Source organism: Clytia hemisphaerica, unplaced genomic scaffold, assembly GCF_902728285.1.
Source record: "Clytia hemisphaerica strain Z4C2 unplaced genomic scaffold, Clytia hemisphaerica genome assembly, whole genome shotgun sequence".
Taxonomy (NCBI): Eukaryota; Metazoa; Cnidaria; class Hydrozoa; order Leptothecata; family Clytiidae; genus Clytia; species Clytia hemisphaerica.
Genome location: NW_027103917.1, coordinates 3,060,598 through 3,080,113, shown reverse-complemented (window position 1 = coordinate 3,080,113; position 19,516 = coordinate 3,060,598). Strand labels below are relative to the sequence as shown.

The following is a 19,516-nucleotide window of genomic DNA, read 5'->3' as shown; positions in this document are numbered from 1 at the left end:
AAATCACCGAAAAATTTCTTTCTCCAACAGAATAGAATTACGAATTAAACTGAATGGACCTACCTGATATAGGAAGTCGGAAACATACTGAATTAAGATGAAAATGTTCGAACGAAAAAGAAAAGATAACAGCATAGCAGCATAGCATAGAGATGCGTAAGCTTGAAAAAAGAACGTAACATGATGTTTCACGTTGGCTTTCCCATGTTAAAAAAAAAATACCAAGGCGGTTGAGAAAAATGCTAATTTTCCCTAAAATTTTTTTACCCAAATAAGAATAACCAATTTTTACGGCCAAAAGAAATTTTCCGTAAAAAACTGCTTGAGCCACTTTGTAAAGAATCTTGCCTCTATCTTTATGTAAGAAATCAATGAAGCAATTTCCCACAGCGTCCAAAAAAAACCAATTTTTAGGCATTAACATTTTTCATCATTGTGCAAAAAATCAGAAAAAACTAAGAGTCAATCCCGAGGAAAGCTCGTAACAGACGAACGAACGAACGAACGAACGAACGAACGAACGAACGAACACGAGTTAAATAAAAGAACCTCCAAGGTAAGCCCAAAAATCCCACATAAAAATCAATCCCAAGCAAGGGTTGTAGGTTTTGTCCCGGTTCGCTGCCAGTTCACTGAATAACATGTAAAGAAATGAGGATAGATATGACACTTTTCTAGACTGCGAACTCCTGAAAAGTTTTTGTTATAATGAATGTGAATTAGAATAAATTTTTGCTAAATAACCCTTGCATTTTGAGGTACAAATCTTTTAACTTGCGCAGCGCAGCCGGATACTGTTTCAACCCGTTTTCAAGTCTTTTGACTGATTATCTAACAAGTAAAATAAAATCCATACATACAGGACCGGCAACAACCATAGTCAAAATCTATACTAACCTTTCTTCCATTGCATAAAGTTCACTTTTTATAAGAATAATTTTATAAGAACAAGGAGGCTAAAAATTCTCAAAAAATAAGAACAACTTAAGAATAATCATAAGCCAGGAGCTACTTAATTACACACAGTTTTAAAGTAGTAAAGTTTATTACCTAAAATACCCCCCCCCCACCTTGCCCTAAAAACGAGAACATTTTTTTTCTCAAAAATTTCAGGCTCAGAAAGGTTTGTGGATTCTAAACACCCGATTTCTTAGGAAAATGGCGATAAAAATACTGAAAAATGGGGAAAATAAGGATATATCTCACCTTTTCTCGCCTCACATTTTTTTTATTTTCGCATCTCGACCCTAAACGGTTTTTTTAAATAAAGAACTCTTTTAAATTAAAGGAGCAGGAATGGGAACAAAAAAATGATATGACAGATCCGATATTCTATTTATAAGTAAAACTGAAAAGTGTCCAAATGAATCTAGAAAAAACTCTCTCTCTCTCTCTCTACACGCTTTTTTTATAAGAATATACTTTATAAGAATATTCATGATGAAATTGGCCAAAAAATCAAGAATATGCTAAATTATATGGAAACTGAACTCAAAGAATGCCAATTTTCGAAGTTTTTTTCTGTAAATTGCCAATTACCCCCCTGCAAAAATGCTAAAAGCTCTCACAAAAATGAAATTTTTTATTTTTATTGAGGAATGTATTGCATGCTAGATTTAGACTGGGTCTAGATCCTAACCTATGAATACCGTAGGAATTTTTTAGGATGATTTTCCCAAAAAAGTTAAGAAAATACATCATGAAATAGAAAAACACCATTCTTATAAAAAAGTGTGTATCTAGCTTTCTCCCGATGAAAATAACGGAAAAATGGGAAAATCTAAAAATTATTTCGTATTTTTTTATTTATGAGGATACTTTTCCCTTTCATTTAGATTGTAAGTATTACGCAGCCTCCATAATGAAAATACGAGCTTATCTATTCATAAATAAGCACAAGCATTAAGGCGAAGATTCAGAATTTCAATCCGGAAATTAGGCCTTTTTACTACTGGAAACCAGGATATAGCAAATAATCAACCGGAATTTGAGTATTCGAATTTACAACGAGAATATTGAATTTTCGAAAACATTTTTGGTAGCATCATTTTAGTTCTGGTTTTAACGGTGTGACAGAAATCGGGAAAAAAGCGATGGAATCAGGTATCCCTGACCCCCCCCCCAAAAAAAAAGAGAAAATAATCATCTGAATCATTATTTGAAAAATTCGTTTGAAAAATAGTTTTACCAGTCAGAACAATTTGCAATCGAAGATTCTTCAGTTGGGCCTCCATAACTCGTCGAACCAATCTATAACTTGAACGTTTTCTCCATGTCTCTATCATATTTCCAAGGGAAGATTTGAGGCTATTTTTCACTTAGCTTGAAAGATCCATAGACAGTAGACTATGCTTCAAAAATAAATCTACCAGTGTTGGTAGTCTAACCCTATAACATCCTTTCCTTCATGAGCTACTGGAAGAAAACTGGTATACACGTTTTATTTTTTAACCCTTTAAGTGCCGATGTCGTATATATACGACATGGGCTATATAGGAGGGCGAAGCCCTCCTGTAATGCCCAGTTTGAGTTAGAAATCGTTATTTTTGGTCGAACTCGTAGGAATTAGATTGTCCTTTATGGTCAAGCAAAAAAAAATTCAAAAGTGAGTCTTTCCAGCGAAATTTTAAGCAAAAAAGTCAAAAAAATGCAAAAAATTGACAAAAATTCACTTTTTTGAGATTCTGACCGTTTTTTGACTATTTTTGGTCAACAAGTGATCCAAGAACCTCCAAATTTGGCCCTGTTTTACTTTATTCTGTCTTCTAGTGAATTGATTTGAAATTTTACCACTGGGCACCTTTTCATCAGTTCAGTCAGGTCCGCGCAGCGGGCCTGACTGCTTTAATTCCCTAACCTACCCCCCCCCCTTGGCTGCCGCCCACCACGCCCTTCCTAAATCGGGCGGCGCCGAAGGCGCCCAAAAGAAAGAAGAGACTCTAAGCTATCCAACGAGCTATATACGAGCTTCTAATTCCTTCTAGATCAGGAGATATAAGCCCTTAAAGTTTGAACTAGAGATTTTTTAAAAAAAACTTAGAAAAAAGGACCCTGGCACTCAAAGGGTTAAGAACATCCAAAAATGTTTAAGCCTTCGGATGTTCTTGACTTTTTGAGTTTTAAACCTAAAAATGTTCTCTTAACATGATCTTATTTTCACCATTTTGTGAGTATTTTTGTCCATTTTCCTAGAAAGATGGGTATTTTTGGGTCCACAAAAAAAAATTTGTGCTGAATGTTTTCACCATCGAAGCCTCATGTTCTTATATAGTTTGTTCTTATAAATAAAATAAAAATGAAAGGAAACGAAGTTCACTAATGAAGCTGAATAACATATAGCGAGTTTATGTATTTGCACTTTTGAGGACAGTAAAGTGACTGAAACGACCCACAAAATCAAGAACGGTAAAAGGGCTGATTTACTGTCGTCCTCAGTCAGTCAGTCAGTCAGTCAGTCAGTCAGTCAGTCAGTCAGTCAGTCAGTCAGTCAGTCAGTCAGTCAGTCAGTCAGTCAGTCAGTCAGTCAGTCAGTCAGTCAGTCAGTCAGTCAGTCAGTCAGTCAGGAGTTAAATTAGAACCTTACCGTCTCCATCGCGGAAAAACACACATACATAAACTCGGTATAAATCTATATAACAATTTTAGCAAGCAACTTTAAAATAACGACTTAGTCAAAACACCTATAAAAGGGAATAGGTTCGAGTATACCAGGGATGAATGACGTCAAAAGTATGTGTCTGTGAGAACATCGATTAAAACGAGTTCAGACATTCATATGAATAAATCCAATCTCCTGAACTTGTCAAAAAGTTGATAATTGTGAAGCTCAACAGGGGGGGGGTCATGCAGTTATTATATAAACACTATGACAATTACTACCGTGGTGGTATATAAACCAAAATTTGGGAAAACAGTTACTCCACCAGTGGACTAACTGCAACATGGGTGTTGCCCAAGCCCAAAATTGTCGATTTTGGTAGGATATGGTGTACTAAGTGAGCACAATTTTCAATTTTTCACTTCAAATTTTAGGTTTTTAAAAATTCCGGAAGCAAAAAAATTCAAAACATTTTTTTCAAAAGTCAAACTCTTGAACGGTCGTTAATAAGACGTACCCAGTAAAATGGTATCAAAAATGAGGAATTCAGTAAAAAAATTGCCAAATTTGGCATTTTTGGGGGTGGTATACACCAATTTTGAGGGTAAAATCAGTTAGTACACTATGGAATAATTGCAAGGGTGGTGGTGTCTGTAGAAAATGTCCAAAATTGCAGTTACTCCACATAGTGTCAAGGAGTAACTGCAAGACCCCCCCCCCAGAGCTCAACACTCGGTGTTTTAAGCACTCTTGTGACAACAACAACAACAGCCTATGCTCGCTTACCGAGCCGCACTGACGAGTCCTAGGAAGGACGAAACACGTGTTTGCGGATAGATAGTTAATATACAATTTTCCGGAAGAGTAAAAATTATAATGCAAAAACTATGTTATACCTCATTGACTTCAACCATTGGTATCGCAGGGTTCCTGTGGAGCTGGTTTATTTGTGAAGTACTGCATTGATAATTTCAGGTGGACAATGGGCGCGATTGCTGACAACCATATTAGTAAGGTGTTCTCGCATTTGCTGGAAAGAAAGGAATATTCATGATATGCACCATTGCATTGACTTCTAAAAACATGACATCACGGGCCCAACAGCTGATTGGTTGCAAGTGACGTAAAATCAGTCAATGCGTCATTTGCAACAAATCAGCAAGTGATTAGTGTCGAACAAATTGAAATGCTGCATATCATGAATACGTAGAAATCAATCAATCAATCAATCAATCAATCAATCAATCAATCAATCAATCAATCAATCAATCAATCAATCAATCAATCAATCAATCAATCAATCAATCAATCAAAGCAATCAAAGCAATGAATCAATCAATCAATCAATCAATCAATCAATCAATCAATCATCAATCAATCAATCAATCAATCCATCAATCAATCAATCAATCAATCAATCAATCAATCAATCAATCAATCAATCAATCAATCAATCAAGGATGGGAGTAAATGAATAGATGAACGAACAAACAAACAATCGAGGGGTTGTTCGAAGGAGGGAATGAGCGAATGAACGAACGAACGAACGAACGAACGAACGAACGAACGAACGAACGAACGAACGAACGAACGAACGAACGAACGAACGAACGAACGAACGAACGAACGAACGAACGAATGAATGAATGAACGAATGAACGAACGAGAGCATGAAGAATCCAACGGAATCAAGAACGATTTACTTTCCAAGTCAAAAATGTTGAGAAAGGAAAAAATAATAAAGGAAATCGAATCAGACCGGTCTCAGCAGGAAGCCCTCCTCTACTTTCTCATTTTTATCATTAAAAAAAAGAAGAAATTGGGAAATGTAACTAGTTTTACTTGGAATGATTAAAAGTCTCTGAATTTTTTTTCTTATTGAATCAGACTTGGAAAGTTTTATTGCAAGATAAAAGAAGAATATTTTGAATGTTGTGCTCAGGGCTACGGCGCTAAGGGTTAGATGTTTATTCAAGGTCTATGGCATATTGTGTTCAAAGTCCCGAGGAGGCTAGATTTGAAACTCTTGGATAGAAAAGGATTTGAAGCCACTTATTTCCCATCCAGAACTCGTGAGGCAAACACCAGATTAGAAGTAAAACCCATTACTAGAAAAATATACGTCGCTTGAAAAAAAAAAGAAAGGGCTAGGTTTAATCCGTCATTCGTCATTCAAATCTTAAGGCTTTTTCTTGCTTGAGAAAGGTTTAAGATTCTTCTCTAGCCCCGCGGGGCTTTAAACTCAATCTTAGCAGGCTTTTGCCAACAACCAGAAAGACTTAGAATGCCACTCTATATTTTATTTAGCAATTAAAGAGGTTCCCCATGTGATTAGCGTTTTTTCAAGTTCGTGATTTCGTGATTTAAGATTTTAAAGTACGTGATTAACGTGATCGTGATAGAAAGAAAATTTAATTCGCGATAACGTGATTTGGAAATTTTCTTTGCATGATGGCGTGATTTGAAATGTGACTGGGAGACCTCATTAAAAGGAAAGACCATCGTGACTCGTAGCAATGTCAATGTACTTTTAATCGCAGATCTCTACAAAACCACAGTTAGCATATAATATGAGCACGAATCCGTTAGTTGGTACCAGCGGCTTAATGCCAGGGTGCCATCCTCTACGGTCGATTTCAAGCGGGGGCCGCAAGACTTACCTCTTTTCTGGAAGTAATGTTTTCAGCATAGTTTCCGTGTGGCATGGGTGGACTTGAAAGAACGGTCTTTGAAGATACGGATGTTCCTAAGCAAGAAAATGAAAAAGGAAAAAGAATTTCTGAAAAGATTCGAGGTTCTAGCTTTAAGGTTTTATTTATTCCGACCCAATAGCTGATTGGTTGTGATTGACGTAAAATCAGTCAATACGTCACTTTCAACCAATCAGCTGTTGGGTCCGTGGAAGACATTGCAATGGTGCATATCATGAATTGGTAGCGAGTTCATAAAATTTTCGCTTGCTCAGTACATGAAGATAGAGATGAAAGAAAAGATGCCAGATAAAAGAAATTACAACTTCGCCACACGAGCGAAAATTTTGAAAAAAATCCGAAAAGTTCGGCGTAGTGGTATAGTGGTTATTATCCTTAACTCCTGTCTGGGAGGCCCGATTTCGATACCCACCGTGTCTCTACGATTCATTTGGCTAGTGAATATGCCTTCGCCCGGGTCAACCCATGCCATGTGAGGGAATTGGGTACCATTACTCTAATACAAGAATGTGGGTAGATGAGACAGACATTGTGACGTCCCGTAGCACTCATAAGGTTCGGCCTCGCGTGAACATCGCTCTCCCAGTCCGTTCGAGTGTCATGGTATACGCCAGTGCTTGTCAGCTCACATCTGTCAAGTCGTTGTGTCTGTCATCGCCGCGATTCCTAATCCTTCGGAGGGCTGATATCTATCTATCTATCGACCGAATGTGCCAATGAGACAGGGCTGGCTTAAGCGTCGTAAGAAAGCCAATACTTTGGCATGTTATTGGAAACCTTTCGTTTTTCCATTTGCCTCAGGGTCAAAAAAATTGTTAAAACTGTACACAATTTCTGAAATTTGATGAGTTCGAACTCTTTAAACTTTGTTATTTGAAAATAAAATGTACAGTACACGACTGAATAAAGATTTGAAAGGTTAGAGTACAAGCTTTTTATAAGAATGGTGTTTCTCCATTTAATCTAGGATATTCTTTTAGGAGAAAATCATCCAAAAATACTCTTATAAGGTATTCTTAGGCGAGGATCAAAATTCTATCTAAAATGAATACTTAAGACTTAATACAGACATTAAGCAAATTTGATTTAATGATTATTGCTGTGGATAATTGGGAATTTAAAAATAAAAATCCTTTAAACATAGGTTTAGTTACTGAATTCTATGATGGTTCTATTCTTTAGTAAAATCTTTGTTTTTTGACCAATTTCATCGTGAATATGCCACCTTGTAATGTCTTCTAACAATACATCACGGAGTCAACAGCTGATTGGTTGAAGGTGACGCAATGTCTGATTTTACGTCACTTACAACCAATCAGCTATGGTGTGATGTCGAAGACATTTCAATGGTGAATATCATGGATTGCATCGTGAACATTGAGTAGATTCTTATAAAAGAAGCGCGTAAGAAAGTATCTGTTTACAAAGCCTAGGACGTTATCATTTTTCAATTTAGTGATATATTTTATTTCAATAAGGGTTGCTATAGTGAATAAAATCAACAAGTCGTTTATCGTACCAAAGAACTAAAAAAAAAACTTGTAAAAAACAAAATCCTATAGCATGGAATTTAATTTCTTTTTGAATTGGTATGATTTTGTACAAAGTCTCTTCATGAACTTAATTCATAAAATTAAACGTTTTTTGAAAGACTTGGGGGCGGGAGGTCGGGTTGAGTACGCGAAAATGTAATTTTTACCACATTGTATTTATCATATTAGTTTAGCAGCCGAATTCAACTGCTAGAGACAATTTTTCCTACCCCGGGCTTTCCTGTAATGTTAGAAAGCTTATGCTAATATAAATGAAAACGCAGGTCTTCATAGAGTCTACCATGGCCTTACTTAGACGAGGCTGGAGTGGTTTTTCTTTCGTCTTTCTAGTCTTAAAAATGCATTGCGTTTTATAATTTTAATTTGTGTAAATTTTTCTGCAAGAGAACTAATTGCAAATAGAATCTCATAAACATCACGCTAAACTACAAGCTTTTTCTTATAAAAACATCTAAAATTTTCAAATCCTTGGGATGTTCTTATAAAGTTTTTGTGTTTTAAGCCAAAAAATGTTCTTAACATGTTCTTATTTCCGCCCTTTTTTGAGTATTTTTGTCCATTTTCCTAAGAAATCGAACCGTGTATACACACACAAATAATGACAGAAACAGAAGACACAGCAGTGATGTACAACGAGTTATCGCAATTCCTCCGATCTAATTTATTCCCATCCGTCGATCTTCCCTGGAGAACAAGCTCCAAAAGTACGTTTGTTGATCATGGAATACAGTCTAGTGGTGTGGACACAAATCACTTTAGACAGAAGGATTGGTTAGGTGAGGATCCTTTTACATCTAGCCTGAATCCTGGTTAGGATCAAAATAAGCAAACCCCAAAAGTAGGTTTGTTGACCATGGAATACAGCCTAGTGGTGTGGACACAAATCACTTTAGACAGAAGGATTGGTTAGGTAAGAACCATTTAACGTCTAGCCTGGATGCAGAAAAGGGTCAGGATATAAAGTAAACCCTAAAAGTACGTTTGTTGATCATGGCATACAGTCTAGTGATGTAGACACAAATCACTTTAGACAGAAGGATTGGTTAGGTAAGAACCATTTAACGTCTAGCCTGGATGCAGAAAAGGGTCAGAATAAACAAACTCCAAAAGTGTGTTTGTTGATCATGGATTATAACAAAAAGATTGGTTAGGTAAGAACTATTTAACGTTTAGCCTGAATCCTGAAAAGGGTTAGAATAAACAAGCTCCAAAAGTACGTTTGTTGATCATGGAATACAGTCTTTTGATGTAGACACAAATCACTTTTGACAGCAGGATTGGTTAGGTGAGGATCTTTTTACATCTAGCCTCAATCCTGAAAAGGGTTAGAATGAACAAACCTCAAAAGTGCGTTTGTTGTTAGTTGTACAACCTAGTGGTATGGAAACAAGCAATTTTAGACAAAAAGGATTAAGTAAAAGAGGGCCTGGGTTTGAGCAATTACATGTTTACACGAAAAATTAACACGGTTTCTTTCTTTTTTCAAGAACAACAGCCAGCCCCAGCCAGCCAGCCCAACGATGGCTTTGATTAATGGGCTTTAGTTCGATTGCAAGAATATTTTTCAAAAGTTTTTTCACATTTTAGTTGAGCTAAGATTGAATATAAATTCATGGATTGAAGTTTCCCGTGTGTGAAATTCATAGCATAAATATACAAGTTGATTATTTTCATTTTCATTTTTATTCTTTATTTTCGATATCTCATCAATCTTTATATCAAAATCATATTCCATTCCCGATAATCTTTCCAACGAGCACAAAATCGCTACTTAATTCAATTTCTATAAAAAGTTATCGAGGTTTTAAAAAACGCTGCCAGCTAATTTGAAGTGTTATAATTTCATTTTTCAAAGTTTAAAATCTAAAAACAGTCAAGAAATATATTTCGGTGGTATCACCATTCTCAAGCTTATAAAAATAAGGTAGGAAGTATAACATAAAATATTGAGTCAACCTTATATGCTTTAATATTATTCTTTAAGGTAAATGGCATGAAAGAGATATACATCGGTTAGAAGTGTTGAAAAAGTCCGAGCAAAATTATCAAGAGCGAATCAAAAGAGGTATGTAAGATTTTACAAGAAAGGGAGAAAACTCCCCAATTGAGGAGGTTTTTTATAATAGATCAACAATTGCACTGGATCTTCGTCTTAAATTTAGATATATTAGGATATTTTTCGTTCATTTGTATTAGGGACTCACTGGTATTTTGGTCAATTTTTAGTTCCATTACCAAAACTCCTGAAAAATCAGCTTTCTTAAAAAGGTATCTCCTGAATGGAAAATCCGACCTCATTAACATGGGTCCATATTTCACCAATAATTCATTTTTTAAGTTAGTCCAAACTTTATATTAAGATGAGTTAAACCCATTCAAAGCCCTCGGGTGAAGAAATCTAAAAACTTAAGAGTATTTCATATAAAAATTTTCAGCCAGAGCTTCTTCCAACACTGTGGTCAAAGCAATGTCTTAGGTTTGAGACGGAAAACAGATTTTAAACAGCAAAAAAAAAAGCACATATTCTTGAAATTTTGCGGTGAATCTTCAGCATTTTTAAACGGAAGAACCGCTTTATATATATTTCACCAACACGGAAATCCGACTATAACGGAAGAACTTTTAACACTGTTACGATGTGAACATACAGCAAAATAACTTGAAATTTTGATGAATCATTCAGCATTTTTAGACAAATAGCCTCTCACTGACACGGAAATCAGTCGACGTAAAAATTTCTAACGCTGTTTGTTACGATATGTGTATATTTTCTTTCAGCTAACAAAAGAGTCGAGCTACCACCTTTATTGCCATCAAAAACATTATCAGCAGTCAATCTCGACAAGAAGAAGAAAATATCATCTGACGAAAAGAAGAACAAAGATAAACTACCTCCAGTTACCACTTGAATGATGCATCGAAAAATAGACATCATTTTCTCTATTTGTCCGAGTTTCAATCCCATCATTCTTTGTGTTAAAACTCAACTCGGACAAAATTTGAAAAGTAATAATTATGACGTTTGCATAACAGAACGCTACTACGTTGTCAAATCAAACTGAACCGACAATCGAATCAAATCTATAACCAAATCGAGTGCAATCGAATCTAATCGAACCGAAAAATCAGTATTGAATTCTTGAACTTTTGATTGATGTCCTCCGTCCAATGAATCTATCAAACTTTTATTGTAATATTTGATTTAGTTTCAATTCTGTTATCGAACACAATTTTCGAATCAAATTTTGATATTGTATCGATTGATTCAATTTTCATTATCTTTTCAAAAAGTGTGTTACAAGATTTTTAAAATAGATAATAACACTGACTCAATTTCCGATAAATGAAAGCAACATGGCGGATATAGTTGTTGTGAAAGCAACATGCACACTGACCTTTATATACCATGGACAAAGTTTCTCAATCCTGACCAGGCTGAATCTTTGATCGGAGTTTTTTTGAAAGCACTACTCAATGGAGGTGTAAATGTATCTAGAACGTTAGATCTACTTTTCCTGGAATACTTTGTAATGATGCTGAATAATGTATCGCCGTTTGACATTAATTTTTAACATTGCAATGGCTTCTTTGCAGTCACCACTTTAAAATAACTCCCATCAAAGATGGCTGATATAGCTTTGTCCAGGAATATGTATATAAAGTTCATTGAAGAAGCATTTTATTTAAATGGGATTTTCAATCAATCCAGACAAAGTTGAGATCAGGGATTATGGAAAACCCGGGGGGGGTACTAGGGTTGGCAGATGAGGAGGACGGTACCTCCGAAAACCGACCCTTAGCGAGACTGACTTTTGCCGAAAAGGTGACCCTTAGAGACTTTTTTGAAAAATTTTCTTCTATTTTAGAAAAAAATCCTACCCTTAGAGAGATTTTTTTACATTTTTTTTCTCTCGAAACCAAAAGATTTCCTAAAAATTGTGAATTTTCCGACGCTTACAGAGACTTTGAAAAGTGAAGAAAACCAACCCTTATCGTCCGCACATACCCAGCGCCTATTTTTGCCTAAGTACCCCGCCCCCCTCGGGTGTAAAATAAAAGTTATAAAATTTACCTGTTGTGTTATGAAGGACCATTTATCACGCATGGCATGCTGGTAGTGTTCAGGTATTGAGTTCCAAACTTCTTGCAATGTGATTGGACGTCCATCTAAGAGTAAAAATTAAAGAAATAATTTTACTTCCTGACTCAGTGATCCTGGTCGGTGAGAATTTTCTGGAAAGTAGTGATAAAATTAAAGGTTTTGTTCTTAAATAAGAAAGAGTGATATCTTTTGCTGACTCGTCAATTTTAATTCACAAGCTTTTTCACATTGAATTTACACGAATGCGGAGAAAGATTGGTCAGAGAGAGGAGAAAGCATTTTTTTGTTTATATCAGCACGATATAACAATAGAAGACACCAGCCTGATATAAAATATGTGTCTGATATGAAACGGGAACATTTATGTAAAACGCAGCCTTTAAGAAATGGAGATCAAAGATACGTAATTTGCAATTAATGATAAAAAATCAGCCAGTTTCGCAAAAGGGATGAAATTTAAGGTATTTCTCCCACCGGGTACAATTTTTTCGTCCTACCGGGTCAATAGTACAGGGTTGTAATTATTCTTTCCATAAGATGTTGTGTAAAAATTATGTAGATAAACAGTGCGATATAATGACTCTAGCTTTTGAAATATATGTGTTTTATATTACAGCTAGTCAGTCAACGGAAACCATAGTTTCGAAAATGGTTCTTACAGAAAATCGAAAAAAAATCTCTATTTTAGCAAATTTCGCTGAAATTGAATTATTAACGGACAAAGAATAAGTTAGAAAAAGAAAAACAAACAATGTATTATTGTTATGCCTTAAAATGTTCTTAACATGTTCTTATTTTCACCATTTTGTGAGTAATTTTTGTCTATTTTTCTAAGAAATTGGTTCTTTTAGAGTTAGCAAAGCCTATTTATTTTGGCCATCAATGCCGTAAGTTTTTATATAGTTTGATCTTATTTAAAAAAACAACGCGTACCTTGATAACTTCCATTGAAATATAATACTGGGACTGAATAGCTGTCCGAATAAACAACATGATGCTCCATTTTGATAAATGTATTCTTCTCTTCTTTTTGAATTGCCAAAGGAACAACTACTTCACATTCCTATGGAAGGGAAGAATAATCTTATAATTATATTCCATTGCAAATAATATAGCATGAAGGTAGAGCACCCAGCTACGGTTCACAAAGTTGTGGGTTCGATCCCCAACTGGGTCATACCAAAGATTCTCAAAATGGTACTTGATGCCTCTCTGCTTGATGCTCAGCAATTAAAGAGACGGATCAAGGGTAATAAGTGGAGAAATCCAGGGAAAGGAGTGGCGCCCTCCCCTACCTTCGGGGAGACAGCTATACAAAAAGAGAGCCTACGGGTCGCCCTCAACTGCGGTCGCAAACTTACTTACTTACTTACTTACAAATAATATAGTTCTACAATCATGGTCGGAATAATATTATTTTAACGTTTTTCAGAATTAAATTTCGGGCGAGAATTGCTATTTTAGCACTTCCACTTTCTTTCATTGAATATTTCGATTTTAGAGGGGTTTGATGGCTTCTATATGCTATAACTCCAAGCCTTATTCGAGCAAATTTGAGCTTTTAAATCCTGAGATCCTTTGGTCGTAAGTCTTAAGTCTCATGTTAAAACTCCAACTGTAGTTTAAGGCGCTTAAAAATCATTTGTGGTGTTTAAAATTTCGCTGGGAAATTTCCTTTGTCTCAAATATTTTGTCCATAATTGTAGCTAAACAAACCGTTTTCGGATAGATACAAGAAAATAGACAGCGAGAGTCAAATGATGAACTAAAATATATCTATCAATCCTTCCTAAAGTCCATTCGCTTTAAGCTTTGCTTTACTTGCAACTTTTCAACAAAAGTTTTATTCTTGACATATTATATACCACTGAGCAAATAATATTTTGGTTTATTAGATTTGAAGCATCGGTTGGAAAAATGAAAAGCAAAGTAAAAAGACTTTAACAGACATCTTAAGAGTTTAAACTACAGTTGGAGGGCATCCATGTCTTTAAGGTTTCCCTTTATAATGACTCGTCCCAGTATTGAATTCGGTAAACTTTAAATTATGAGCTCTTACTAAATCATGAGTTTCATTGTCTTCAAAAAGCTCATCTTCCAAGCCATGTGATCTCTCTTCAGCTTTGTTTGGAGTTATTTGCCAAGGGATTGTGGAAACTTTGTGAAGGAATCTTTGCTCTTTATCATGCTACAAAAAGAAGCACGATAGAATCTTTTTTATGAGAAAAAACTCTACAAGAACATAAGGCTTTGATAGCCTAAATATCAAGAACAAGTTAAGAACATTTTAAGGCTTTGAGCAGGACTACAAAGCACTCGATTTTTTAGAAAAATTGACAAAAATAGTCATAAAATGTTGAAAATAAGAACATTTTAAGAAATTTTGGATGTTCTTGTAAAGAAATGTGTATCGTAAGGTAAAGATATTGAGGCAGAAATTCAAAAGATATCAACTGAAGCAAAGTAACTTAAACATGACACCTTCCTATAAACAAAAATAGTCGGACAACTTTTTTCATATTTTCCAGCAAAAATTTTGAAGATAAATTTAATAGATTGTAATTTCTTACCTTAAATTCATTCCAGAACCAAAAATCGCCGATCGATTCACCAGCCCTTTGAATGTTAAGACAACACTGGTTGAATACTTCTCTAGTTAGAAATGCAATGTCCATTTTGCTCTTTGTTTACAATATTCTAGTCGTGTAAAAAGAATATCTTATATTTCAGTTCCGAGGTTAACTATAGGCCATTTCACAGTCGAAATGGATCATGGGTAATCAGGACTGACCAATAGTAAGTCGTTATTAGCGCGCAGTGGTCCTGGTTACCCATTACGCTTTGCAACTGTGAAATGGCCTATTCATAGATAAATCACGACGACATACAATTTTTTCTACCCTTCATTTGGGAATTTTAAGGCTCAGCGGGAAGCAAGCTAGACTGACCCCGTGCAGTATGTCTGCTTTGCTTCTAGAATAAAGAATCAAGTAGAAATTTGTTCTAAAAGAAGAGTTGATTTCTTTGCCAGGTAAGTCTGCCTTGCTTTCCACCCGGGGGGAGGGTACTTAGACAAATGGAGGGTAGGGTATGTGCCGCCCTTAAGCGTACCTTTTTTGGACTTTCAAAGTTCAGCTAAGGGTCGGAAAAATCAGAAAATCAAATTCCATTCCCACTAAGGGTTAGAAAATTGGGAAAATTTCAACTTTTTACACCCTGAAAGATCGAAATTTTGTTAAAATTGGTCAAATTTGTCCCGCTAAGGGTCGTAAGATTCCCAAAGTTTTCCTTTGTTTTCTCCTTTTTAGTCCTGGTAAGGGTCCAAAGTTCGAAAGTTGGGCGTCACCCCCCGGTCAGCTTGCAACCCTAGTACCCCCGGGCTTTCCACTTAGCTTGTAGAAAAGTTCTGTAGCGCCAAAAAGGGCGAGAGAAAATTTGTCTGTCCTCATGATTTATTTATACATTTTTAAAATACTTTGATGGACCTACCTGGTTACCAAAACTAATCAATGAACATTGAAACAATGAAACACATAAGACATAACTGGACAAAATAAAAATAATATAATGAAAGCATATCTATTGGGAGAAACTATCAACACTATTGAAAAAGACTACTGAAAAAAAAAGTAAAAAAGTTATCAAACGCTTTTCTTTATAAAAACAATACACTATCAGAAAAACGCACAGCTTAATAAAGAAGGTTTCTAGAAAACTCAAACCATGGCGCTCTACCGTGACATTTTCTTCTTTTAGAAAAATAATAATATTGATCTATATATAGTGATTCTTATAGATAAAGATTCGTTTTTCAACCTACCTGATGATGAAAGTTAGATAGCCAATAAGGAGAAAAACGGAAACAATCCGTTAGAAAATATAATTTTTAGCGAAAAAAAAACCCGTTAAATTTCATCATTGAAGGGAAGGGGAGAAGGGAAAAAAGATAGAAAGTTCCGGTTGCAGAAATCAGTTTTATTGACAATCGAATCATGATTGATGGTGGGAATTGCTATCAATGATGTTTTTTTTAAGAGAAAAAACAAAGAAATGTTAGGAAAAAGCCCAATGAAAATCTGCAAAAACGGCGATTTCCAGGATATTTCCAGCATTTTCGGCCGGAAAAAAATTTTCTCAAAAAATCGAACTCTGTCATATTTTGAGCATTGCGAATACGCATCTTTCTGCAAAAAATCAGAAAAACTAAAGATGAAATTTCGAGAAAATGTCAAAAAAACGGTTTTTCCGACATATTTCCGGCATTTTCGGCCGGAAAAAAATGTTTTTAAAAAATCGGGCTCCGTCACATTTTAGGTATTGTCATTTTGCATCAGTCTGCAAAATTTCATAAAAAAACATAATGTACAGCTCGAGAAATTCAAGAAATACTGTCTTTCCGGCGAATATAGGTTGTTCTGGCGATTTTTTAATAGTTCCGGCTTCAAAAATCAATTTTATTGAAAATTGAATCATGCTTGATGGATGGCATTGCTATTAATAATATTTTTGAATGAAAAAACAACCAATTATAAGGAAAAAGTCTAATGAAAATTCAGAAAAATGGTGATTTCCGGCATATTTCCGACATTTTTGGCCGGAAAAATTTTTTTCTCAAAAATCGGACCCAGTCATGTTTTGGCTATTGTTAATACGCATCTTTAAGCAAAAAATCAGAAAAAACTAATGATGAAATCTCGAGAAAAGCTGGTAACAGACGGACGGACGAACAAAGGTTAATTTATAGGACCTCCAGGTAGGTCCAAAAAGTGCTGTTTAATTCTGAAAAACTTGCAACATTTGAAAGTAATGAAAATGCATTTTCCAAACATGAAATTAAAGTTGAAATTTATTAGAATATTTGATTCAAATACTTATTAGTTTGATATTGTTGTTTTTTGACATTGTATAGGGAATTCCCAAATGTCATTAACTGTAAGATAATTACTTTCTCAAGATTTCTAAACAAATAAAAATACAAGCACAGGAATCTGTGCTAGGTCTCTCCTGGCGACAAATCTGTTACTGAAGCCAACGCCATACTATAGATATTAGAAAGATGGGATTCAGAAAAAAGGTTTTTGTCGCCAGATTTCTGGGCTAACACATGTCTTGATTAATTTTTTTGTAAACAAGTAGTTGCATTGAATTTATTTTTTCCAATTGATGCCTGGCTTTAAGTATCTGATTACTAAAATTCTACAAATCCTATACATATCACATAATATATAATATCTTCTATTTCACCCATTTCATAATATCTATATCATTTATAAATAGAAACAATCCAAAGAAACAATAACAAATCCAAATCAAGATACCATACCGATAACTGTTTTACCTCTAGCATGACCTTTCTCTACATATTTATAAGCATTAACAATATCATCCAATGGAAAAACCTTGTCCACTAAGGTTTTAATATTACCATTTTCAATAAGAGGTTTGATGTGATCAAGAACCATACCGTTAGGCTTGAAAAATCCCCATTGGTACTGCCCTTTGCCGCTACTGAGCTGTTCAATACTGCTTTTAGCATATTTTCCACCAGCATCTATGAGCCCAAGTGTCATCCCTTTTGAATCTGTATCAGGCAAAAGAGTAGGTCTCAAAGACACATATTTAGATTTTGAGCTCTCTTTTAAAACCTTTTTGTATAGATTAACATAACGTTCATTTTGTGTGTCAAGTATAACATCATAGGGGCCATTATTTTGCAAATCATTCTCATATGTATTACTAGTATAATCTAAAACATTATAGATGTCAATATTGTTTAAAATAGATACACCATTTGGTGCACAAGCTGTTGTTACATTGTGTCCGTATGCTTTACAAAGTTGAACAGCAAATGATCCAATACCACCTGTCCCGCCAGGTATAAATATATTGAGTTTGCGTGAGCCCATTATTGACACAGCACCTGAGTCCATCAATGCGCTCCATGTGGTACATGCCACATAAGGTAATGAAGCAGCCTCAATGTGAGTTAGGTTTACAGGTTTAGGACTTATCTCAGATTTGTTTACGATAACATATTCAGCATGTGTACCTTGTCCTGTTACCCATCTTACACCATAAACAGGGTCACCTCTCTTGAATCTTTTAAAAAGTCGACCACTTTTAACAACAACACCTGAAAAATCTCTACCCAGAATTAGTGGGAATTCTTTACTGTTTGCATAACTTCTGACAAGGTTGATTGCTTTACGTCCATATCCACGACTCATTTCAATATCAAAAGGATTGATTGATGCTGCATGTACTTTAACAAGTGCTTCATCAGGTTTCAAAAAGTGATTAGTAATAGAAGGTGAACTTAACTGATAATTCAGTAAATCAACTGATGGCGCATACTTATTGATTTGCAATGATTTCATTTGAGTTGTGTATGAACGTAAAACTTGCGCCGATATTTTCCAATTTTTACACAGAGTACAATTCATTTTTAATATATTTTTATCTTTTGATATGAGTAGCTAATAAAAAAGAAGAGAAATTATTGATTGTTGAACTTGTGCTGATATTTTTCATTTGTTACACAAAATAAAATTCAATTTCAATGAATATATTTATTATAAATTCTCCTGGATTTAAAGACATGGCTGTTTTTGATAAACAATCTTATCATGTAGGATTATCCTACATCCTTCATTTAGCAAATTTAACCTAAAAAAATAATGGGTCCTCCCATCCTAATTCATGCAAGAACTCTTGCTGTGCTTACAGGATTGAAACCAGGGGATTCAATAATATTTAAAAATCTCATTCAAAAGAAAGAGCTTATTAAAAATAGTGTATTACAGAAATCAAGGGATATGAAAAAGTTAACATCCAAACAGCCCAATAAATTGATAATTCAGGTGACTTTTAAGCAGTACCTGGCAGTACATCATTTGACCCTCCACCCTTTCTGTCAATTTGGTGTCAGTCGTTGAAAGAATAATTGAGTAACCCTAAATGCCCTAAATGATTAATATAATGAAACCTTAACACATCAAATATGCTTTGGAGTGCAACCTTAAAAATATCAATATCAAATAATATCGGGTGTCCACAATAAAACTTATGATATCAAACAAGTATAAGCTGACATTTTGACTTTCAATCAACACACAATTTTACACAAAGGAGATTTAGGGTATTTTACTTTTTGTGTTAAAATCTTAGACATCAGTTCATAATAGAATTTTGTTTTATTACTAATTTAAAAACCCACAGCGCACTGCCACGGATGAACCTTTTGTTTCAGGCTATACAAACTTGAGGAGAGCTGAGACGAACAGTATTGCACACATGGCACTGGTCTTAACGAGATGAGTGGGTGCCACAGAGCGCCGAACTACTTCCAAGTAAGTAAGTTGAGCTATACTGGAGGTAGGTTTGAGAAAACGGGCGGCTGTAAAATCCCACCCTTCATATATTTGTTTCAATCCGTGATCCTAAGGCTTAGGTTTTTTCTCATCTTCAATTTTCGAAAAGATCATTGAATAAAAGAAGAACTTAAAATATTTAGTGCGAAAATGTGAAACATGGAAAAGTTTCATTTTTTTTA

At 34.9% G+C, this 19,516-nt stretch overlaps 3 protein-coding genes across 3 annotated transcripts in view; 1 reads left to right on the top strand and 2 right to left on the bottom strand.

Annotated features, from left to right (window-relative positions):
- Window positions 1–14,657, bottom strand: part of LOC136809498 (ubiquitin-like-conjugating enzyme ATG10) — a 35,090-nt gene extending 20,433 nt beyond the window's left edge. Inside the window, exons 1-6 of the mRNA XM_067066037.1 lie at window positions 14,535–14,657; window positions 14,024–14,152; window positions 12,898–13,027; window positions 11,935–12,029; window positions 6,259–6,344; window positions 4,495–4,628 (exon numbers count right to left, since the gene is read on the bottom strand). Of these exons, the coding sequence (XP_066922138.1) occupies window positions 4,505–4,628; window positions 6,259–6,344; window positions 11,935–12,029; window positions 12,898–13,027; window positions 14,024–14,152; window positions 14,535–14,639 (669 nt within the window). The 5' untranslated portion in view covers window positions 14,640–14,657 and the 3' untranslated portion in view covers window positions 4,495–4,504. The remainder of the gene's footprint in view (window positions 1–4,494; window positions 4,629–6,258; window positions 6,345–11,934; window positions 12,030–12,897; window positions 13,028–14,023; window positions 14,153–14,534) is intronic.
- The window catches only part of LOC136809494 (prolyl 3-hydroxylase OGFOD1-like), a 629,446-nt gene that overhangs the window by 518,467 nt on the left and 91,463 nt on the right, over window positions 1–19,516 (top strand). The gene's annotated exons all lie outside the window — the stretch shown is intronic.
- Window positions 17,138–18,439, bottom strand: LOC136809478 (reticulon-4-interacting protein 1 homolog, mitochondrial-like). The gene has a single exon (XM_067066016.1). The coding sequence runs from the start codon at window positions 18,405–18,407 to the stop codon at window positions 17,274–17,276; it is 1,134 nt and encodes a 377-aa protein (XP_066922117.1). The 5' UTR covers window positions 18,408–18,439; the 3' UTR covers window positions 17,138–17,273.

Bases quoted from the DNA above. Each gene is read 5' to 3' on its own strand.
- LOC136809478 (XM_067066016.1), bottom strand. From the start codon at position 18,407: ATGAATTGTACTCTGTGTAAAAATTGGAAAATATCGGCGCAAGTTTTA.